General features: G+C 44.0%; 1 protein-coding gene and 1 non-coding gene across 2 annotated transcripts in view; both read left to right on the top strand.

Annotated features, from left to right (window-relative positions):
- Positions 1-18,383, top strand: part of TPO (thyroid peroxidase) — an 80,963-nt gene extending 62,580 nt beyond the window's left edge. Inside the window, exons 15-17 of the mRNA XM_039910147.1 lie at positions 2,940-3,039; positions 12,935-13,067; positions 18,249-18,383. Coding sequence (XP_039766081.1) covers positions 2,940-3,039; positions 12,935-13,067; positions 18,249-18,254 — 239 coding nt within the window. The 3' untranslated portion in view covers positions 18,255-18,383. The remainder of the gene's footprint in view (positions 1-2,939; positions 3,040-12,934; positions 13,068-18,248) is intronic.
- On the top strand, positions 6,151-6,288 carry LOC114807250. The gene has a single exon (XR_003755301.1). It is a non-coding gene; the product is annotated as a small nucleolar RNA SNORA7 (small nucleolar RNA).
- Positions 18,384-21,861: the final 3,478 nt, after the last annotated feature.

Below are 21,861 nucleotides of genomic sequence, written 5' to 3'. Positions count from 1 at the left end.
ACTGAATGAATGAACTTGTCCTCCTCTGTTCCTTTTCTGCCACCCTGCAATGAATCATATCTACTGAACTCTTACGACGTGCAGAACATCGTCCTAAACCCTCGGGAGAGGACAATATGATGTTGGCAGACACGTTCCCTGCCCACAAGGAGCTTACCGTCTAGAGACCGTTCTCAGAGTTCACCCCCCTAAACTGCTTTTCTGTCTCGACGGTCACCTCAATAACGCTCCAGGGCAAAGTGACTTATCTACACTGTGCCGCCAATGTCCCCTCTTTAAAATAGGAGCTAAATATCTGCTCTTGCTCTTCCAAAGCTAGATGACGAGGGAGAGGTTTGGACAGGTGATCAGCAGTGGATTGGGGAGCGTTTGGGAGACTACAGGAAAAACCCCGGGCTTGGGAGTCAGAGGTCGTGGGTTCGAATCCCCGCTCTGCCACTTGTCAGCTGTGTGACTGTGGGCAAGTCACTTCGCTTCTCTGGGCCTCAGGTACCTCATCTGGAAAATGGGGATTAACCGTGAGCCTCTCGTGGGACAAACCGATGACCCCGTGTCTACCCAAGCGGCTAGAAAGGTGCTCTGCACGTAGTAAGCGCTTAAATACCAATGTTACTGCATTCACCTGCCGACCCCTCGCCCACATCATTCGCTCATTCAATCGTATTCATTGAGTGCTTACTGTATGCAGAGTGTTGTACTGAGCGCTTGGGAGAGCACTACACAACGATAAACAGAAACAGTATGTGTTTACAGTCTAGAGAGGGGGGAGACGGACATGAACAGAAATAAATAATAATGTTGGTATGTGTTAAGCGCTTACTATGTGCCGAGCACTGTTCTAAGCGCTGCGGTAGACAGAGGGGAATCAGGTCGTCCCATGAGGGGCTCACGGTCTTAATCCTCATTTTACAGACGAGGTCACTGAGGCGCCGAGAAGTGAAGTGACTTGCCCAAAGTCACACAGCCGACCAGTGGCCGAGCCGGGATGCGAACTCACGACCTCTGACCCCAAAGCCCGTGCTCTTCCCACCGAGCCACGCCGCTTCTCTAAAATACGTCCCTAAGTGGTGTGGGGCTGGAAGGGAGGAAGAGCAAAGGGAGCAAATCAGGGTGACGCAGAAGGGAGAGGGAGAGGAGGAAAAGCGGGACTTAGGCTGGGAAGGCCTCTTGGAGGTGCCTTCAATAACCTCTCGTCTGGAAATCCCTCCCTTCTCGATTACTCTCTGCCCACTCAAAGCCTTATCGAAGGCACATCTCCTCCCAGAGGACTTCCCTGGCTAGGCCCTCCTTTTCTTTCCTCCCTCATCCTTCTGCATCACTCTGACTTGCTCCCTTCAGACTGACAGACTGTCTTGGCCTCCCAGGCCCATACTCTTTCCATTAAGCCTTTTACATCGACTCTCCCTTTCTTTTCAGTGAATTTTCTCGTTTCCATCTTTTTTCGTGTGTATGTTTGCGGGCGGTGGAAAACGTTCACATGATTCCTCATTTTCTGACCATCTTCTCTTTTTTTTAACGGTATTAATAATAACGATGATGGTATTTGTTAAGCGCTACGAGGTAATCGGGTTGGCCCACATGGGGCTCACAGTCTTAGTCTCAGAGAAGTAACGTGGCTCAACGGAAATTGCACGGGCTGGGGAGTCAGACGTCGTCGGTTAAAATCCCGGCTCTGCCACTTGTCGGCTGAATGACTGTGGGCAAGTCACTTCACTTCTCTGTGCCTCAGTTCCCTCATCTGTAAAATGGGGATTAAGACTGTGAGCCCCACGTGGGACAACCTGATTCCCCTATGTCTACCCCAGCGCTTAGAACAGTGCTCGGCACAGAGTAAGCGCTTAACAAATACCAACATTATTATTATTATTATTATTATTATTATTTAGGCAAGTCACTTCACTTCTCTGTGCCTAAGTTCCCTCATCTGTAAAATGGGCATGAAGACGGTGAGCCCCACATGGGACAACCTGATCACCTTGGATCCTCCCCGGTGCTTAGAACAATGCTTTGCAGCTTGGCTGAGTGGAAAGAGCATGGGCTTTGGAGTCAGTGGTCATGGGTTCGAATTCCGGCTCTGCCACTTGTCAGCTATGTGACTGTGGGCGAGTCACTTAACTTCTCTGTGCCTCAGTTCCCTCGTCTGTAAAATGGGGATTAAGACCGTGAGCCCCACGTGGGACAACCTGATTCCCCTGTGTCTACCCCAGCGCTTAGAACGGTGCTCTGCACATAGTAAGCGCTTAACAAATGCCAACGTTATTATATAGTAAGCTCTTAACAAATACCATCGTTATTATTAATCCCCATTTTACAGTTGAGGTAACTGAGGCACAGAGAAGTTAAGTGACTTACCTAAAGTCACAAAGCTGGCAAGTGGCGGAACCAGGATTAGAACCCACAACCTCTGACTCCCAAGCCCGTGCTCTTTCTACTAAGCCACGCTGCTTGTTAAGCACTTACTGTGTGCCGGACGCTGTACTAAGCACTAGGATAGATAGAGGTTAATGAGGTTGGACGCAACCCCTGTCCCACCTAGGGTTCCCAGTCTTAGTCCCCGTTTTACAGATGAGGAAACTGAGGCCAGAGAAGTTCAATGACTGATCCGGGGTCACACAGCAGACAGCCGGCAGAGCCTTTTTTGTTTGTCCGCATGAAAAATCTACTCATTTTTATTCCAGGACACTTAGACACTGCCATCTGATAGACTTCATTTGTTTGTTTATTTCTTCTGGCCAAATGTGTAAATTATTTCAGGACTGCGGAGATGAGCTAAGAGAAGCCTAAGGTAGCATGGGTAAACCAGAAGTCATGATCTAGTAAGGACTCTTTAAATGGCAGCTGACGTGCTACAGAAGCTCATTTTTTCATCTCCCTCAGAGACAGAGGGGATCATGGACATTGACTCTAAATATGGATTTTGTTTACGGCTCCCATTTCAGATTCTGGAAGATTCCCCAGAGCATCCGTAATAGCCATCATTTTTGGCATTGTTCTGGCCAGCGGAGTGGTGGTATTGACCTGGAATGTGATTTGCAGTGGGTAAGTTTCTGGTATCCCTAAATGGAAACCTGGAAGGGTAACGGTTTTCTTTTCCTCATGGAAAGGCCGTTAATGAAGCCTCTCGGTTTCTCTACAGCCAGTATAATCTAGGGATCGTGAACTCATTTATCTGCAGAGCTATTCTGAACAACCTATTAAAAATTTTACTGCCTTCATTGTATTCGAAATAATGGAAATCTGAATGCACATTAGTACACCTTTAACTCAATCAGCGAACCCTGGATGGGTGATTCGGTGATACTGAAAGCTTTGAGTTCTTTTAAATTAATTTTTTTTGGCAATATTCCCTTGTTCGGAGAGAAAATGCTAAAAAGCTTCTTAGACAAAAAGGTTATCTCCATATTGAATGCCTGGTTATGGATTCTGCTGTTCCTTTTGTTTCTTCCCATTGCCAAGTGGCCTGGTAGTAAAGGAAACTAGGAAACTGGACTGAAAGTCAAAGTTTATCTGCAAGGTTTTAAAAGATTTTGATCAGAGGTGAATCTTTGGAAATGCGCAGCATTGGTACTAAGTCACAGGAAATATAAAAAGAATTGGCCAAGAATTGGACTAAGTAGTGGGGTAAGGACGAGATAATCTGGAGCTCGGACACTGTCCCTGTCCCTCATGGGACTCAGAGTATGAGGAGGGAGAACATGTATTTAATCCCCATTTTATAGATGCGTAAACTGAGGCACAGAAAAGTCAAGTGGCTTGCCCAAGGTCACACTGCAGACAAGCGGAGGGGTCGGGAACCTCATATACAATGAATAATTCAATCAATCAATCGCATTTATCGATCAATTGCCATGTGCAGAGCACTGTAGTTACTTCGCTCCTCTAATGTTAGTCTTCTCACTGTGCCTCCATCTCATCTCTCTCACTACCAACCCCTGGCCCACGTCCCGTCTCTGGCCTGGGATGCCTTCCCTCCTCAAATTCAAGAGACAATTACTTTCCTCACCTTCAGTGCCTTACTGAAGGATTATCTCCTCCAGGAGGCCTTCCCTGACTAAACTAAGCAGCCCCCTTTCCTCTTCTCTCACCCGCTTCTGCATCGCCCTGACTTACTCCTTTGTTCTTTCCCCTTCCCCGCCTCATTGCACTTATGTATATAGCTGCAATTTATTCAAATTAATGTCTGTGTCCCCAGCTCTAAACTGTAAGCTTGTTGTGGGCAGGGAATGTTTCTGTTTATTGTTGTATTGTACTCTCCCAAGCGCTTAGTACAGTACTCTGCACACAGTAAGTGCTCAATAAATGCGACTGAAAGAATGAGAGTACAATATAACAGACTTGACAGACACGTTCCCTGCCCACAATGAACTTAGATATTTGGCTTGATCCCGTTAAGCCAACTTCCTGAAGGGAAAACAATCTGATGAATTTGTATCTACCCCAGATTATTGTTATTGTTGTATTGTACTCTCCCCAGTGCTTAGTACAGTGCTCTGCACACAGTAGGTGCTCAATAAATATGATTACCTACCTCTGCAGCACACCTGCTTGGAATTTAACAGATACCATAGTTATTAACAACCAGTTGACTGGACTCGAGTGAAAGTTTGAAATGAGTCATCCCTTAGAAGAAAATCCAGAGGAGGAGGGAAAATCAGTTTGAAGAAACTGATTGGAGGATAATTTTGGGATAGTAGTAAAAAAAGATAAAAAAGGTGGATAGAATTCATCATTTAAGCACAGTCCTGTAAGCAACTCATAATACTGGATAGAAGAAGGATTCTAAATAGGAAATTGATGGATGAAGGCAAGTAAAATATAAGTTGAAGCCCATATCTGGTAACACTGCTTGACACCAAAAATGATTAGTCTGTGGGAAATTTTCCCAGAGGAAATGGCGGAAGTTATTTTATTCTAAGAGGAATATTTATTAGAGGGAGCAGCAGTGTCCTTTCAGGAGAAAGGGACATAAGCTAAAGACCCAGATACTATTTTCTGCCACCATGCTACGATCTCCAGTGAAAAACAGAATCCTATTTTGATGACATTTAGAATTATAATTCCAATTTTTCCAAGAAGACCCGAAGAAACAAAGAAAACATAACCCAATTTAATACCGGCATGGGTTTTGAAAACACATCTTTTTAGAGAAAAAGTGGGTTCCCTTATTATATCTTAATCATCGTCTGTGCCTGCAGTCATTCTCTGATCAGGCTACTCTTTTAGAGCTCTTTCACAGTAGCACTATTGCATTTTATAGCAATCTCATTTGAAGAGAACTAGGTGTAGCTTGCTTTAGCTTAAATGAATCACCTTTTTTCTCTTCCTTAACTTCTGGAGTATTTTCTGTAGCTCAGTAGAGTGATTAAAGCTCATGAAAACCTCTCCTTAGAGTATGTCCATTCAGCCCGGATATTTCTCTTGTCTGTTTGCACAAGGTGCATTTTTTGTGAATAGGTGGGGAAGCTAACACATTTCTCACTCTAGGCTTCATGGCTCTCCATCCCCTTGCCCCCTCCTACCTCTCCTCCCTTCTCTCTTTCTACCGCCCACCCCGCACGCTCCGCTCCTCCGCCGCCCACCTCCTCAGCGTCCCCCGTTCTCACCCATCCCGCCGTCGACCCCCGGGCCGCGTCCTCCCACGGTCCCGGAAAGCCCTCCCTCCTCACCTCCGCCAAACTGATTCTCTTCCCGTCTTCAAAACCCTACTTAAAGCTCACCTCCTCCAAGAGGTCTTCCCAGAATGAGCTCCCCTTTTCACTCTGCTCCCCCTCTACCCCCCCTTCACGTCCCCTCAGCTAAGCCCTCTTTTCCCCTCTTTCCCTCTGCTCCTCCCCTTCTCCCTTCCCCTCAGCATCGTCTTGGTCCGCTCAACTATATATATTTTCATTACCCTATTTATTTTGTTAATGAGATGTACATCACCTTGATTCTAATTATTTGCTATTGTTTTAATGAGCTGTTCATCTCCTTGATTCTATTTAATGCTACTGTTCTTGTCTGTCCGTCTCCCCCGATTAGACCGTAAACCCGTCAAAGGGCAGGGACTGTCTCTGTTACCCATTTGTACATTCCAAGCGCTTAGTCCAGTGCTCTGCACATAGTAAGCGCTCAATAAATACTATTGAAAGAATGAATGTGTACACTTAATGACCCCTCTCAGGATGGCACCTGGAGAGCTTCCAGTCCTCTACCAGTCTCGCCTACAGGAGGGAAAGTCAAGCAGAGGCCTATCCATTCCATTCCTAGCTTGGGCAGTGGCTGGCGGGTGGAAGGCCATCTGCTTCAAGTCGAAACTCGCCTTTGCTGGGCAGAGGTGGCATGGAAGAGAGTTGAGGGTGGAGACTCAAGTTTAATGCCCGGAAGGAGGCAATGGTAAACCACTTCCGCATTTTTTCCAAGAAAACTCTCCAGATCCACTACCGAATGACTGTAAGACGGAGGTGGGGCGTTCTGGGAGAGATGTGTCCATGTAGTCGGCGTGAGTTGGAGACGACAGCATAAGACACTTAGAAAAAAATCCTACTCAAAATAACCCTACTCTCTCTCCCCAACTTTCTCCTCTGCCCCGTGCTCCTCCCGTCAGATCCCTGTCATTTTTTTTCTTTCTTTCCTCTCATCCCCTTCCTTCCATCCCCTCCATCTTTCTTTTTTCTCTCTTTTTCTCTCTTTCTCTTTCCTTCTTTCCCCATCACGCTACACCCTTCTTCCCCCTTTTCTCCCCTCGTCCATTTGGCTTCTTCTGGCCATCAATTCTGTGCTCTTAGCAGCCCCGATTTAAGGTTGATGGGAGACAAAGGTGAGGCTTTGGAAAGATAAGTGAATTCTATGCACAGTTACATCTACCAATGGTGGGGTAACTAACTCTCACTTCACAAATCAACCAAATATTTTGAAGAAATTGTCTCTTTAGAATCATATAATACCCTAAATTACTGGCATCAACTTATTTTCTCACAAACTAGTATCTGACAGCACTTGCCTATCGTCCCTTCTCTGCTCTTCCCAATTCCCCTTATCCCTTGGAATGCATTAGGGCAGCCTAAGAAGGAAACATCTATTTGGAGATTGGAAAATAACTTTGTTCTCTCTGTTTTTTCTGATACAAACTGATTCTCCACACAGACACGAATGTTCCATTTTCACTTCACAGTATACTTAGTCCACAGAGAAGAGCCACTCTGTCGACTTAATTGAATAGGTCTGAGATCCTCTCTTGGGTTAAACTACAGAATTTGGCTTAAAAAACTGCAAGAGGTCACAGTGACAAATAGAAAAAGGGAGGAGAAAGAGAAGTTATTTTGTCCCTCTTGCTAGTCTTATATGGATTACACAGCAGCATGACCTAGTGGAAACAGCATGGGGATGGGAGGCAGAGGTCCTGGGTTCTAATTCCTGGCTCTGCCATGGACCTGCTGGGTGAAACTGGGCAGGTCACTTAACTTCTCTATGCCTCAGTTCCCTCAACTAAAAAATGGGGATTCAATACCCGTTCTCCATCTTACTTAGACTGTGAGCCCCATGGCGGACCCCGGTTATCTTGTATCTACCCCCAGGCTTAGTACGGTGTTTGGCACGTAGCAGACGTTCAACAAATACCACACTATGTGAAATGTATACCATAATCCCATCTCTGAATTATGAGCAGCTCAGCTCCCTATGGTTTTCTTTTTTTCTTATAAGGCCTACTTACATTATTCTACCTGTCAAGCAACACGTAATCGTGATCAGTCACCACAAGTTAAATTCATTCAGCTGCTCCTTCGACACCATAAATCAAATCTGTATCGGATCATTCCAACACTAGTACAGTGGAACACCTGTATTGAACTGATTTGCATGTTTGACCCGCTTCCAACAGCAGCATGTTGAGTAGTTGAAAATGTCACATAAAGAATAAATTTTCAGCACCTTGTCAAGGCACCCTGATAAAATGCTGCTTTTTGTTTCCAAGCCTTCTTTTCCTTATTAAGCATCTCTCCAAATTTCAATATTCCTGTACCATTAGTTCATGGAGGCGGCATGGCCTGGTAGAAAGAGCAAAAGAACTGGGAATCAATAAAATGTCGATCTGACTCACAGCCACACCGCTGACCTGCTGTTTGACTTGGGGTAAGTCACTTTCTGGGCTTCAATCTCTTCATCCGTAAATGGGGTTATGATAAAACACCAGCAGAGACTGTGTACAGTCACATAATCTCATATCTTCTCTAGCGTTTAGCACACAATAAAGACATAACCGATGCCATAATACTCATAAAAGTAACGGTGGCATTTAACTGCTTACTATGTGCCCAAAACTGTTTTAAGCACTGGAATTAGGAGGGAGAACAGGTATTGAATCCCCATCTTTGCAGATGAGGGAACTGAGGCCCGGAGAAATGAAGTGACTTGCCCAAAGGTCACACAGATGGCATGTGCCAGTCAGGACTAGAACCCAGGTCCTTTGATTCCCAGTCTCGTGCTCTTTCCACTAGGCCATGCTGTACCACTGTTACATTTCAGACATGAATCTTCTATTTTCTCATATAGATTGTCATAAACGGATACAAGAAAAACACCACTTGCAGAAATAAGAACTGGAAGTCGTATATTTTTCATAAAAATCTGAATACATTTTTCTGCCAAAATTTTAATAGATGCTTTTGTCTTAAAATATTGACTATAAATCTAAAACACTTAAAATGTTTCTTTAAAACTGTCCCTTTCTATAACAAGCTTGTTATTTTACTGGTAAAAGTCCTTCACACTAATAATATGACTGAAATTTTCAGAAATTGGAATTTCCAGAAAAGAATCAGCCGTAATTGTGTGAAACTAATCTTTTAATTTTTTTTTAAGACGGATTAATTTTATTTTTGTGAAATGCATCATATCACGGATGAACCGAAGACGAGCAGATGGGTGTTTACTGGAGTACTGGTTGCACAGGAAATTAAAAATTTAATTTGGTTAAACTACATGGTCCTTCAAAACTCAAAAACCATTTTATACACCTGGCTAACCCAAGCTACGTTTCCATGACTGCAGGGGTAACGGATCTATAACATTAATCGATCAATTAATCAATCAACAGTATTTATGGCGCACATACTGGGTATAGGGCGCTGCATTAAGCAGAGTAAGTAGACATATCCCTGCCCTCAAAGACCAAAGAATCTAATGGGAAGAAAGACATTAAAATAAATTACAAATAGAAGGATATGCACGTAAACGCTTGAGCACAGGGGAAGCAGTGTGGCCTAGTGGATAGAGCATGGGCCTGGAAGTCAGAAGGACCTGGGTTCTAACCCCAACTCCACCACTTGCCCTCCGTGTCACTTCACTTCTCTGTGCCTCAGTTACCTCATCTGTAAATTGGGGATTAAGATTGTGAGCCGCAAGTGGGACAGGGACTGTGTCCAACTGATTAACTTGTACGTACACCAGCACTCAGTACAGCATCCGGCCCATAGTAAGCACTTAACACCACTTCTCTCGCCCCCGCCAAAAAATTGTGCTGTGGGGCAGAGAAGGGGTTTGTTCATAAGAGTTTAGGAATTACGGTCTCAAATGCATAGGTGATGCGGTAAGGAAGGAAAATATAGTGAGGATAAGAGAAATTAGTGAGTGAATAATAATAATGATATTTGTTAAGTACTTACTATGTGCCAAGCACTGTTTTAAGCACTGGATAACAACGATGGAATCTGTTAAGCGCTTACTGTGTGCCAAGCACTGTTGTAAGCACTGGAGTCAAAATTTTCTGGCTTCTCTTTTTGGGTTTCCACAGAATGCCATTTAGTTTTAGTAGTTGTCTGTTTCCCCATCCTCCTTTTCTACTTCTCTTTTTTGGTTTCAACAGAATGCTGTTTAGTTTCAGTTGTTGTCCGTTTCCCCCATCCTCCAAGCATATCCAACTCATTTTCACCTTTTCAGGTAACAATTTGTTGTTGTCTTTTTGTTTTATCCCCCCCCCAAATCAGACTGCTAGGCTGAGGCAGAAGCCATCTCTTGGAAATATAAGCCCAGCTGCTCTCTGCCGCTTGCCAGCTGTGTGACCTTGGGCAAGTCACTTAACTTCTCTGTGCCTCAGTTACCTCATCTGTAAAATGGGGATTAAAACTGTGAGCCCCACGTGGGGCAACCTGATCACCTTGTATCCCCCAGCGCTTAGAACAGTGCTTTGCACATAGTAAGCGCTTAACAAATACCACAATTTATTTTTATTTTATTTATGCACTTGGGAAAGTACAGTAGAACAGAATTAGCAGACACATTCCCTGCCCATAATGAGTCTAGACTGTAAGCCCGTCAGAGGGCAGGGACTGTCTCTATCTATTACCGATTTGTACATTCCAAGTCCTTAGTCCAGTGCTCTGCACATAGTAAGCGCTCAATAAATACTATTGAATGAATGAATGAATGGGGGGGAGGTAAACATTAATATGAATAAATAAGGAAGTTATAATATATAATTTAAAGATAGGTACCTAAGTGCTGTGGAGAATTGCATGAAGGTCAATGGCTAGTTCAGAAAGACCTCCAACATTATCCTAAAATACCCCTAAAACTGGGATTTTTCACAATAAGTCCTGGACATGAAGTGTTTCTCAATCCCTTTCCACCCTTTTTTCTATATATAATCTTCTAAGGACTAAAGGCTATATAGATTGAAGCATTATCCATTTATTTTTCACATATTTTGTTCTCTCTTGCTGCTGAGTGTGTCTAAACACTTCTGCCCGCTCTGATTGTCCTTACCTGATTTATGACAATGGTATTTATTAAGTACTTACTGTGTGCAGAGCACTGTACTAAGTACTAGGGAAAGAACAATACAAAAATAAATAGTGACAATCCCTGCCTACATCGAGCTCAGGTTGGATGGTAGTAGGAGATCAATCATAGAATTTACTGAGCGCTTTCTGTGGGCAGACCACTGCATTAAGCACACTGGAGGAAAGCAATAGGATGAGGAAGGAGAGGAAAGACTAACTGAGTACCTGAAAACTGATTATAAGTCATGGTTTTCTCACCATCTGGGATATATCAAACTTGATTTGGTAATCTTGATAAATATTTTTATGTCAGTCTCCCCCATTGCCTGTCTACTGGTTTTGTTCTGTTGTCTCTCTCCCCCTTCTAGACTGTGAGCCTGTTGTTGGGCAGGGATTGTCTCTATCTGTTGCCGAACTGTACTTTCCAAGCACTTAGTACGGTGCTCGGCACACAGGAAGTGCTCAATAAATACGGATGAATGAATTAATTAATTTAAATGTAAGGTCCTTGTGGGCAGAGAGAATATCATTTATTGGTACTTCTCAAGGGTTCCATGCAGGGAATCAAGTAGGTACTGACCATATAATGATAATAATAATGGTATTGGTTAAGCACTTACTATGTGCTAAGCTCTGTACTAAGCACTGTACTATTACTGAACTACTAAGCTCATTATGGGCAGAGAATGGGTCTACTAACTCCGTTACGTCGTATTCTCTCAAGTGCTTAGTACAGTACTGTGTAGTCTCCACAAGGTAAGTGCTCAATAGATACTATTGATCGATTCCTCGGAAAAGTTTCTGCCCTATCTACTTTTCTGTCATAACCAAGCAGTAATAGCATGAGTGTGTGTATAACCTTTGATTATCCAAAGTTTCACATTAATGATTTCACTTCAGCTCAAAGCATCTCATGCGGGACAAGGACTGTAACCACCTGATTACCTTGTATCTACTTCAATGCTTAAAACAGGGCCTGCCACAAAATCAGCAATTGATTAATGCTATTTTTAAACAACAATCCCTATGAGGTAGAGGGAAACTGGCATTAGTTACCCATTTTACAGATACAGTAAGTGAAGCCCAGGGATATTCTATTTACTGCTATTGTTTTAAGGAGATGTTCATCCCTTTGCTTCTATTTATTGCTATTGCTTTTGTCTGTCCGTCTCCCCCGAATTAGACTGTAAGCCCGTCAATGGGCAGGGATCGTCTCTGTTGCCGAATTGTACATTCCAAGCGCTTAGTACAGTGCTCTGCACATAGTAAGTGCTCAATAAATACTATTGAATGAATGAATGAACTAAGCAGGCTAGTGGGAGAAGAGGAACTAAGTTTGAGAAGCAGCATGGAGTAATGGATGGAGCACACACCTGGGAGTCAGAAGGTCATGAGTTCTAATCCCAGCTCCACCATTTGTCTGTTGTGTGACACTGGACAAATCACTTCACTTCTCTGGACCTCAGTTTCCTCATCTGTAAACTGGGGACTGAGGCTTTGAGACCCACCTGGGACAGGGATTGTGCCCAACCCGATTTGTTTGTATCCACCTCAGCCTGGCCCATAGTAAACTCTTAACAGATACCATTATTATCATTATTATTAATAATAAACATCAAGTCTCTAGCATCTCACACCAGCCCTGTCCTCTTCCTTGAAAGTCCAGTGACTTTAACAAAATATTGAGGCATATTACCAAAACAAGTATTGGGAAAAAAAATTCTGGTGTCATTTGACTTTAGTGTGTAAGATAGAGAGTGTGGATGCAGTTTGCCTCTCAGTGGTTTTTGTTCATTTGTTTGGCTGGCATTTTTTAATTTCTCCTTGAATATTTTTCTTTCTTAATTTTTATTTATATTCCACAAACTAGATAAACGATTTAACTTTAGTGTCTCAAAAAGCTAGTCTTTTAAATGCTCACCCGGGATACTTTCACAAATGAGAGATCCCTGTGTCATATGGATGCTTCATCCCAGTGACAATAATCATGAAAATGATAGTAATAATAATGATGATGATGATGATAGCAATAATAAAGTTTACTGGGAAATATAACCGCCATTTCACTTTACGTTACAGCTTGAAAGACGCACACAAGAGTCATGAATCTCTGTTTTAGGATCGCCCTTGTGGGCACAATATATTCTGATAATAAAACAGTTCCCATTTATCAACAGGATGTATTCAGGTCCTGAATCTGCTGAATCAAGCTGGTTAAAAGATGACAAGATAACAGCCAAAGTCAAACGCACAGAACACCATGAAATGAAAATTTCCCAAGCTGGCATTTTAGCTGATCCAGTTAATAAGGTATTCTCTTGCATCTATGGAGCGATTGTATTTATTGAGCACCTACTATTTGCAGGGCACTGTACTTCGCACTTGGGAAAGTACAGTAGAACAGAATTAGCCGGCACATTCCTTGCCCATAATGAGTTTACAGTCTAGAGGGGGATATAGACATTAATATGAATGAATAAAGCAGTTATATAATTTAAGGAGAGGTACCTAAGTGCTGTGGGGTTAGCGGCGGGGGAGGAGGGGGAGAATTGCATGAAGGTCAAAGGCTAGTTCAGAAAGACCTCCAACATTATCCTAAAATGCCCCAAAGACTGGGATTTTTCACGATAAGTCCTGGGCGTAAAGTGTCTCTCAATCCCTTTCCACCCTTTTTTCTATATATAATCTCCTAAGAACTCAAGGCAATATAGATTGAAGTATTCCATTAGTTTTTCACCTATTTTGTTCTCTCCTGCTGCTAAGTGTCTAAACACTTCTGCCCACTCTGATTGTCCGTATGCGATTTATGAATCCCTTCTCTCGTATTCGATTGTGAGCTTCTCAAGGCCAGGGATCACATCCTTCATTTTTATTGTCCATTCCCAAACCCCTCGTTCAGTGTTTGTGCCATGGTAACTCTTGCTAAATATATCCTTAAATGGAATGTTTCGGCTTACATTTTTCAGCATGTCAAGGAATCTATCAATCGGTAGTTTTCATGAAGTGCTTCCTTTGTTCAGAACACTCAATGAAGTTCTTGGAAGAGTGATAAAGGGTTAGTAAAAAAAAAAAAGCTCACAATCCCTACCTTCAAGGAGCTGATGAGCACCGCACTAAATTCTGAACTAGATTCGAGATAATCAAGCCAGACAAAGTCCTTATCCCCTCTGGGACTCTCAGCCTAAGTAGGAGGGAGAACAGGTATCAAATCCCCATTTTAAATCTGAGGAAACAGACACAGAGAAGCAAAGTGACTTGTCCAAGATCACTCGGCAGGCAAATGGCAGAGTCACGATTAGAACCCATATCCTCCGAATCCCAGGCCCTTGCTCTTTCCATTAGGATTTAAGTTTAAAATCAGCGGTCCCCGCTCCCGCACAAAGAAGTCCAAAGAAGAGAAATTAATCATTAATGATGGTATTTGTTAAGCACTTACTATGTGCCAAGCACTGTTCTAAGCGCTGGGGGAGGTACAGTGTTATCAGGTTGTCCCAAGTGGGGTTCACAGTCTTCATCCCCATTTTACAGATGAGGTAACTAAGGCACAGAGAAGTCAAAATCACACAGTCGACAAGTGGCAGAGCTGGGATTCGAACCCACGACCTCTGACTCCCAAGCCCCGGCTCTTTCCACTTAGCCAGAGAGCCCTCGTTTCCCCTCTCCCACTCCCTTCTGCATCGCCCTGATATGCTCCCTTTATTCTCCCCTCAGAACCACAACGCTTATATACATATCTGGTAATTTCTTTCTTTTATATTAATGTCTGTCTCCCCCTCTGGACTGTAAGCTCCCTGTGGGCAGGGAATGTTTCTACCAAGTCTGTTATATTTTTATATCATACACTCGCAAGCACTTAGTACAGTGCTCTGCACACGGCAAGCGTTCAAAAAGATATGACTGTGTTGAAACTCAAAAATCAATTGTCAGCTCTATCAGCTTCATCACCCCGTCTTCCCCCGGCCCAGAACGTCGCTCTCCACTTGAGACTGTTTCAGACATTTGGACTGCATCCTCTCGTGTTCACCACTGTCTCGAACGGTTAAAATTCTCCAGTGGGAGGAATCGAATCATTCATATTTACTGAGCACTTAACTATGCGCGGAGACCTGTACTGTGCTCTTAATTAAACATAGAGCCCATGCAATAACACCAAACTAAGAAGACTTTTTCAAGCTGAGGAAAATCAGAGTGCTGAAAAACTCCAAGCAAAAACTCTTTGCGGGGGGAGCGGGGGCTGCTGAATTTAAACTTGAATCCTAGTGGAAAGAGCAAGGGCTTGGGAGTCAGAGGATGTAGGTTCTAATCCTGCCATTTTGCCTGCTGAGTGACCTTGGACAAGTCACTTTGCTTCCGTGTCTCAGTTTCCTCATACTTAAAATGGGGTTTCGACCTGTTCTCTCTCCTACTTCGGCTGAGGGTCCAGAGGGGAAAAGGACTTTGGTCCGATTATCTTGAATCTAGTTCAGAACTTAGTATGGTACTTGTCAGCTCCTAGGGGTTGTGAGAAGCAGCTGTCTCATATTTTCTATGCGAGCTTTAACGGCCAAAGATTTAGAGAAAAGGTTCCGATAATTGTTGGGTTCACAATTGGAGGCATCTCTAAAGTCTTCCCATAAATCTTCCCATTAGTAATGGGGATAAAGTGCTCAAGGCCATGTAGACAAGCAAAACCATAGCCTGCATTTTCCTTTCCACCATAGCCTGCATCTTCCTTTCCGAAATCATTCCCATATCTAGGACAATTTGCCAGAGTTCTCAGTGTCTTGGTGTCTATAGCTCATTAACTCCAGGTGCTTCCTTCTCAAAGCCTTAGGTTGCTTTTTGCCACACTTCCACCCTACCCATGAAACTCTAAATTGAATGTTCCTGAAATAACTTTACCTAAAGGCATCTCAAGATATGCACAAGATACTTTCCTGATGAAGCAGTTCACGTAACAGATTTCACACTCTCAACCCTATTTCCACACCGGCTTGTCGTCCTGTACTGCTGAGGCTGTAGCCCTCAGGAGAAAAATCACTTCATCTGTGGCCTTAATATCAGAGCACCAGCTGGTACTGGCGCAAATTCAATTCACATCCCCTCTAGAAGACTTTCCCTATTCTTACTACCAATTACCACTTCGGCACTTTCCCCCACCTGAACGCCGACGTCGACATCTTTATACTCTTTTACCTCCTTCTGTTAGTAACTGATTCTAGTGTCTGTCTCCTCCGTCTAGACTGCAGACTATTCCTAGAGAAAGAGCCGTCCGGGCTTGGAAACAGCGTGGCATATAAATTCATCGATCAATCAGTAGATAGAAGTGATTGAGTGCTTACTCTGAGCAGAGCACTGTGCAATTGCTTGGTTTAGGTACAAAAGAATGAGTGACATTATCCTCGCTGTCAAAGGGCTCAAGGTCTAGTTGGGGAGATGAACCCTAGAGTAAATTACGTCTGGGGAGGAGCAACAGAATAAATGCTACCGAAAAATCTAAGATGGCCTCAAAGTTGAGAGCTTCTAAGTTAGAGAAGATGGTGGTGATGTAGACAGTTTTCTATTAATAAATGATATTTTTTGAGCACTTACTGTGTGCAGACCACTGTACCAAGAGCTTGAGAGAATATAACGTAACTGATTTGGTAGACATGTTCCCTGCTCACGAAGAGCTTTACACTCTGGAGGGGGAAGGAAGAAAGAAAGAAAGTTGAAGAGGAAGACGGGGTGTTGGTTTTTTGCCAAACTAAGTTTAAGGTAAGAGCTGGTTCATCAAGAGATAATTCCTTTGAACAGTGGAGCAAGATGCTATTAAAGGTCTCTCCTTATTCATTAGAATTCATTATAATTGTAAATGCTGCCAGCCAAATGGTTCACAAACCCTTTTTATGACATATTTGGTCCAATTTTCTTCCTCTGTGCCTTCTATAGATTGTCTTTGTAGGGCTCATGCATTAACTGATTATAGAAAGCATGATTGGAAAGCATTAATTCCCCGACCTCTCCTCAATCAGGCTGTAACTTTCTCCGGGACGGAGAATGTATCGGTTTGTTATTCTGTACTTCCTAAATGCCTAGGATGGGTTCAGTGAATGCTACCACTACCAAGAGAGCACTGGCCTGGGAGTCAGAAGGCTCTGGGTTCTAATCCCCACTCTGCCGTGTGTCAGCTGTGTGACCTTGGGCAAGTCATTCCTCTGTGCCTCAGTTACCTCATCTGTCAAATGGGGATCGAGACTGTGAGCCCCATGTGGGAGAAGGACCATGTCCAACCCCATTTGCTTGTATCCACACCAGGGCTTAGAACAGTGCGTGGTGCCGAGTAGGTGCTTAACAAATACCGTTATTATTACTATTAGACAAATTTCATATTTTTGTGCTAAAGCAAACAAGCAATCGTGCCACATATAAATAATTCCTCTCATAGAAAGCTGGATACAATATTGCCACTAGGCTATGGAAACACCAGTAGCTTGCCAAATTATTCCTTGATGATATCTGCAAAAAACAGTCCTCCACAAAGGACTCTGAAACCATGCCATGAAACTAGGTGACTGTTAAATCTGACTCTGTGACTTGATTCTACGTGTAGCAGACCTTTCTTAGCTACCCGTGCGTGTGATGTTCATTCATTCAATCGTATTTATTGAGCGCTTACTGTGTGCAGAGCACTGTACTAAGCGCTTGGAATGTACATTTGGGCAACAGATAGAGGATATTCCTGCCCAGCAATAGGCTCACAGTTTAAAAGGGGGAGACAGACAAGAAAACAACTAGTCAATACCATCAAGATAAATAGAATCATAGATATATACTCATCATTAATAAAACAGAGTAATAAATAATATATACAAATATGCACAAGTGTTGCGGGGAGGGAAAGGGGGTAGAACAGAGGGAGTAGGGGGAATAGTGAGGGAAATAGGGGCAGAGGGAAAGGGGGGGCTCAGTCAGGGAAGGTCTCCTGGAGGAGGTGAGCTCTCAGTAGGGCTTTGAAGGGGCGAAGAGAGTGAGTTTGGCGGAGGTGAGGAGGGAGGGCATTCCGGGACAGCGGGAGGACGTGGGCGAGGGGTCGACAGCAGGAAAGGCGAGAACGGGGGACCGTGAGGAGGTGAGCGGCAGAAGAGTGGAGTGTGCGGGCTGGGATGTAGGAGGAGAGACGGGGGGTGAAGTAGGAGGGGTCCAGGTGATGGAGAGCTTTGAAGTCAAGAGTGAGGAGTTTTTGTTTGATACGGAGGTGGATAGGCAACCACTGGAGATTTTTGAGGAGGGGAGTGACGTGCCCGGAGCGTTTCTGTAGAAAGATAATCCGGGTGGCGGAATGAAGTATAGAATGGAGCGGGGAGAGACAGGACAATGGGAGATCAGAGAGGAGGCTGATGCAATAATCCAATCGGGCATGTTGTTAACTTTCAATCAGGAAAAGCAATCCAGAATCTAAAAATGAGTGACTTTGGATCTAAATGTAAAGAATTTTGCCATCTTGAAATTATGATATTCATTTTCTTTCAGAGTTGATTTCTCCTGGGAGTCGGATCCTGGACAAGAGATTTCACAAAGAACTTCACTGGATCATTTTTCGAGGAAATTGAGAAGTGAAATTTAACGGTACGGTTAAATAAAACATTAAGCATATTTTGAATTTGATGAGAGTGTTTCAGGACTCTTTTATGACTTTAAATTTCTGACACTGATTAGGGATTATAACACACCCAGACAGTGTGGAGTGTGGTCAGAGAACAATGTATCTGTTTTTTAGGCTAACTCAGAAGAGTAGATTCCTTGATTATAATTGAAGCAAGAGGGCTTGAGTAGCAACAAAGTGGATGATGTGCATAGGGGAGATATCAAATATCGAATATAATATTTTAGAGAGAGAGAGAGAGACATTCACATAAAAGGTGAGGTAAGGAGGGTGGGCTATATGAGAATCAGTGATATTTACTGTGTACTCTGTGCAGAGCACAGTATTAATGCTTGGGAGAGTAGTCTCGATCCCTGCCCACAGCAGCTTACAGTTTAACAGAGGATACACTGGATAGAACCACCATTCCGGTGGAGAATAGTGGGGAGGGTTTCCCGGCTCTAAAAATACACAGGAAGAGGTTTTGGAGGAAGAGGTAGGGTTTCCGGAGGACTTTGAAAATTGGGAAAGTCTAGAGGAAGGGAGAGAGCTCCAGGAAGGGAAGGGATTAGAAGCACGAGAGTTGAAAGCAAGACAGTGAGATGGTTAGTCTTGAGGAAGGAAGGGGTTGAAAAGAACAGCTTTGTAAGAGGGAAGAAATGGGTGGAAAGCCTTGAATTCAATAACCAGGGAGACTTGGGCAGCCCCTGGAGGTTTCTGAGGACTGTGGGAGGTGGAATGACATTTTAGAATGACAATCTCAGGGGGGCAGAGATCAACAATCAATCAGTTGTATTTATTGAGAGCATAGGTGTACGGCAAGGTACTGTACTAAATAAACACATGGAAGAGGAGAGTACGACAGAGTTGGCCGACCTACTCCCTGTCCACAAGGAGCTTGCAGTCTACAGGTAGAGACAGACATTCAAATAAATATGGATACATGCATAAGTGCTGTGGAGCTGGGGATGGGGTGAATGCCAATTGCTGAGAGGGGACATATCCACATCCGTAGGGCCACGCAGAAGGGAGAGGGAGTAGGGGAAATGATGAACTTGGTTGCAGAGGGGACGTGATTTTGATAAGGCTTTGAAGGTGGGAAGAGGGGTGATTTCTCCTATATCAAGGGGGAGGAAATTCCAACCCGAAGGAAGGACGTGGGCAAGAGGTTGCTAGCAAGATAGGTGAGAAAAAGGTACAATGTACAGGTTGGAATTAGAGGAGCAAGGTATGTAGGATGTTATAGTAGGAAATCAGGAAGGTAAGGTAGGAGGGGGCAAGCTGATTGAGTGTTTTAAAGCCGATGGTAAGGAGTTAATTTGATGTGGAGGTGGCTGAGCAACCACTGGAGGCTCTTGAGGAGTGGGAAACATGGATTGAGCCTTTTTTAGGAAACGATTCTGGCACAAGAGTGAGATAAGGACTGGAGTAGGGAGAGACAGGAGGCAGGGAGGTCAGCAAGGAGGCTGATACAGGAGTTCAGGCAGGTTACGAAAAGCGTTCGGCTCCGCATAGTAGCAGTGTGGATGAAGAGGAAAGGGTGGATTTTTCCATGCCGGGAAAGGAGAACCGACAGGATTTGGTGACGGAATGAATACGTTGGTTGAATGAGAGATGGGTCAAAGACAATACTAAAGTTAAGCGCTCGTGAGAGAATGAGAAGAGCGGCGTTGTCTTCTAAAGTGATAGGAGAGATCGGGAGGATAGGGTTTGAGCGGAAAGATGAGTTCTGTTTTAGACACGTTAGATCTGAGCTGTCGGCGGGACAACCAAGTGGAGACGTTCGGAAGGCAGAAGGAAACGCAACACTGCGGAGAGGGAGAGACAGATCAGGGCTGGAGATGTAGATTTGGAAGTCGTCGGTGTAGAAATGGTTGTTGAAGCCACTGAAGTGAATGAGCTCTCCAAGAAAGTGGCTATTCATGGAGAATAGAAAGGGACCCTGAACTGACCCTTGAAGGACCCTCCCACATCTAGGGGGTGGGAGGCAACGAGGAGCCCACCGCAGAGCCTGGAAAGGAGAGGCCAGAGATAGAGGAGGAGAATCAGAAGGGATAGTGTCAGAGCAAGGTTAGATAACGTTTCAAAGGGAAGGAAGTCATCCACAGCGTCAGAGGCAGCTGAGAGGTCACTCAGTCAATGGTATTCACTGAACGCTTACTATGTGCAGAGCACTTTACTGAGCACTTGGGAGAGTACAATACAACGGAATCAGCAGACACGTTACCGGGCCATAATGAGCTTACAGTGTAGAGGGCTGTAGACCGTAAGCCCGTCAAAGGGCAGGGACCGTCTCTATCTGTTACCGATTTGTACCTTCCAAGCGCTTTGTACAGTGCTCTGCACATAGTAAGCGCTCAATAAATACTATTGAATAAATAGAGGGGTTGAGGAGGATTTGGCAAGGAATGTGGGGTGGGAAAGGAGAAGCAATAGAAAGGTAAAAGGTAACAGTGTAGTGAAGGCCGGTGAGGAAGAAGATGAAGAGAAGATCTAGTCAGCCCTGGCTATTTACCACAAATCAATGGGAATGTAGGGAAAGTGACTGCATAATCGACCAATCTATCTACTGAGCACTTACTATGTGCAGACCACTGTACTAAGTGCTTGGGAGAGTCCACTATAATAATAATGTTGGTATTTGTTTAGCGCTTACTACGTGCAGAGCACTGTTCTAAGCGCTGGGGTAGATACAGGGTCATCAGGAGGGCCCACGTGAGGCTCACAGTTAATCCCCATTTTCCAGATGAGGGAACTGAGGCACAGAGAAGTGAAGTGACTCGCCCACAGTCACACAGCTGACAAGTGGCAGGGCAGGGAGTCGAACCCGTGACCTCTGACTCCGAAGCCCAGGCTCTTTCCACTGGGCCACAGGCATGGAAATCTTTAGATAATCTCCAAATCACATCCAGTTGTCAGTTTCAATCTTCTCCACAGAACCCTTTCACCAGAGTTAATATGTGCGTGGATTTGAGACACTCCTCTTTTCTCTTTCTGAACAGTTACTCCTGATGAAATTTCAAAGAAGTGAAATAGACCACAGGCAGTCAAAAGAAAACAGTAGGAGGAACAAGCTCCTGAATAATTAAATCCTAAAGATTAATGAAAGTCTGATTAAATGAGAGGCTGTAACCTTCTACCAAGAAGGATTACAAATATTTCAACTAATAGTTTAAAGCTTTTTCAGTGAGAAAGGTTCATACCATAGTAAACTATTACAAATGTTGGACTTGGGCTCTAAGCCCCGTTAGTCCGCTCGTCTGTCATGTGGCCTCAGTCAAGTCGCTTCACTTCTCCGTGCCTCAGTTCCCTCATCTGTCAAATGGAGATTAAGACTGTGAGCCCCATGTGACACCGAAACTGTGCAACCCAATTATCTTGCATCATGCTGCTACGAAGCAGCCTGGCCTAGTGGATAGAGCACAGCCCTGGGAGTCCAAAGGTCCTGGTTTCTAATCCTGGCTCCTCCATTCGTCTGCTGTGTGACCTTGGACAAGTCAC

Source organism: Ornithorhynchus anatinus, chromosome X1 (assembly GCF_004115215.2).
Source record: "Ornithorhynchus anatinus isolate Pmale09 chromosome X1, mOrnAna1.pri.v4, whole genome shotgun sequence".
In the NCBI taxonomy this organism is placed as follows: domain Eukaryota; kingdom Metazoa; phylum Chordata; class Mammalia; order Monotremata; family Ornithorhynchidae; genus Ornithorhynchus; species Ornithorhynchus anatinus.
The sequence above is the reverse complement of the archived record's forward strand: the minus strand, read 5'-3'. Positions and strand labels throughout refer to the sequence as shown.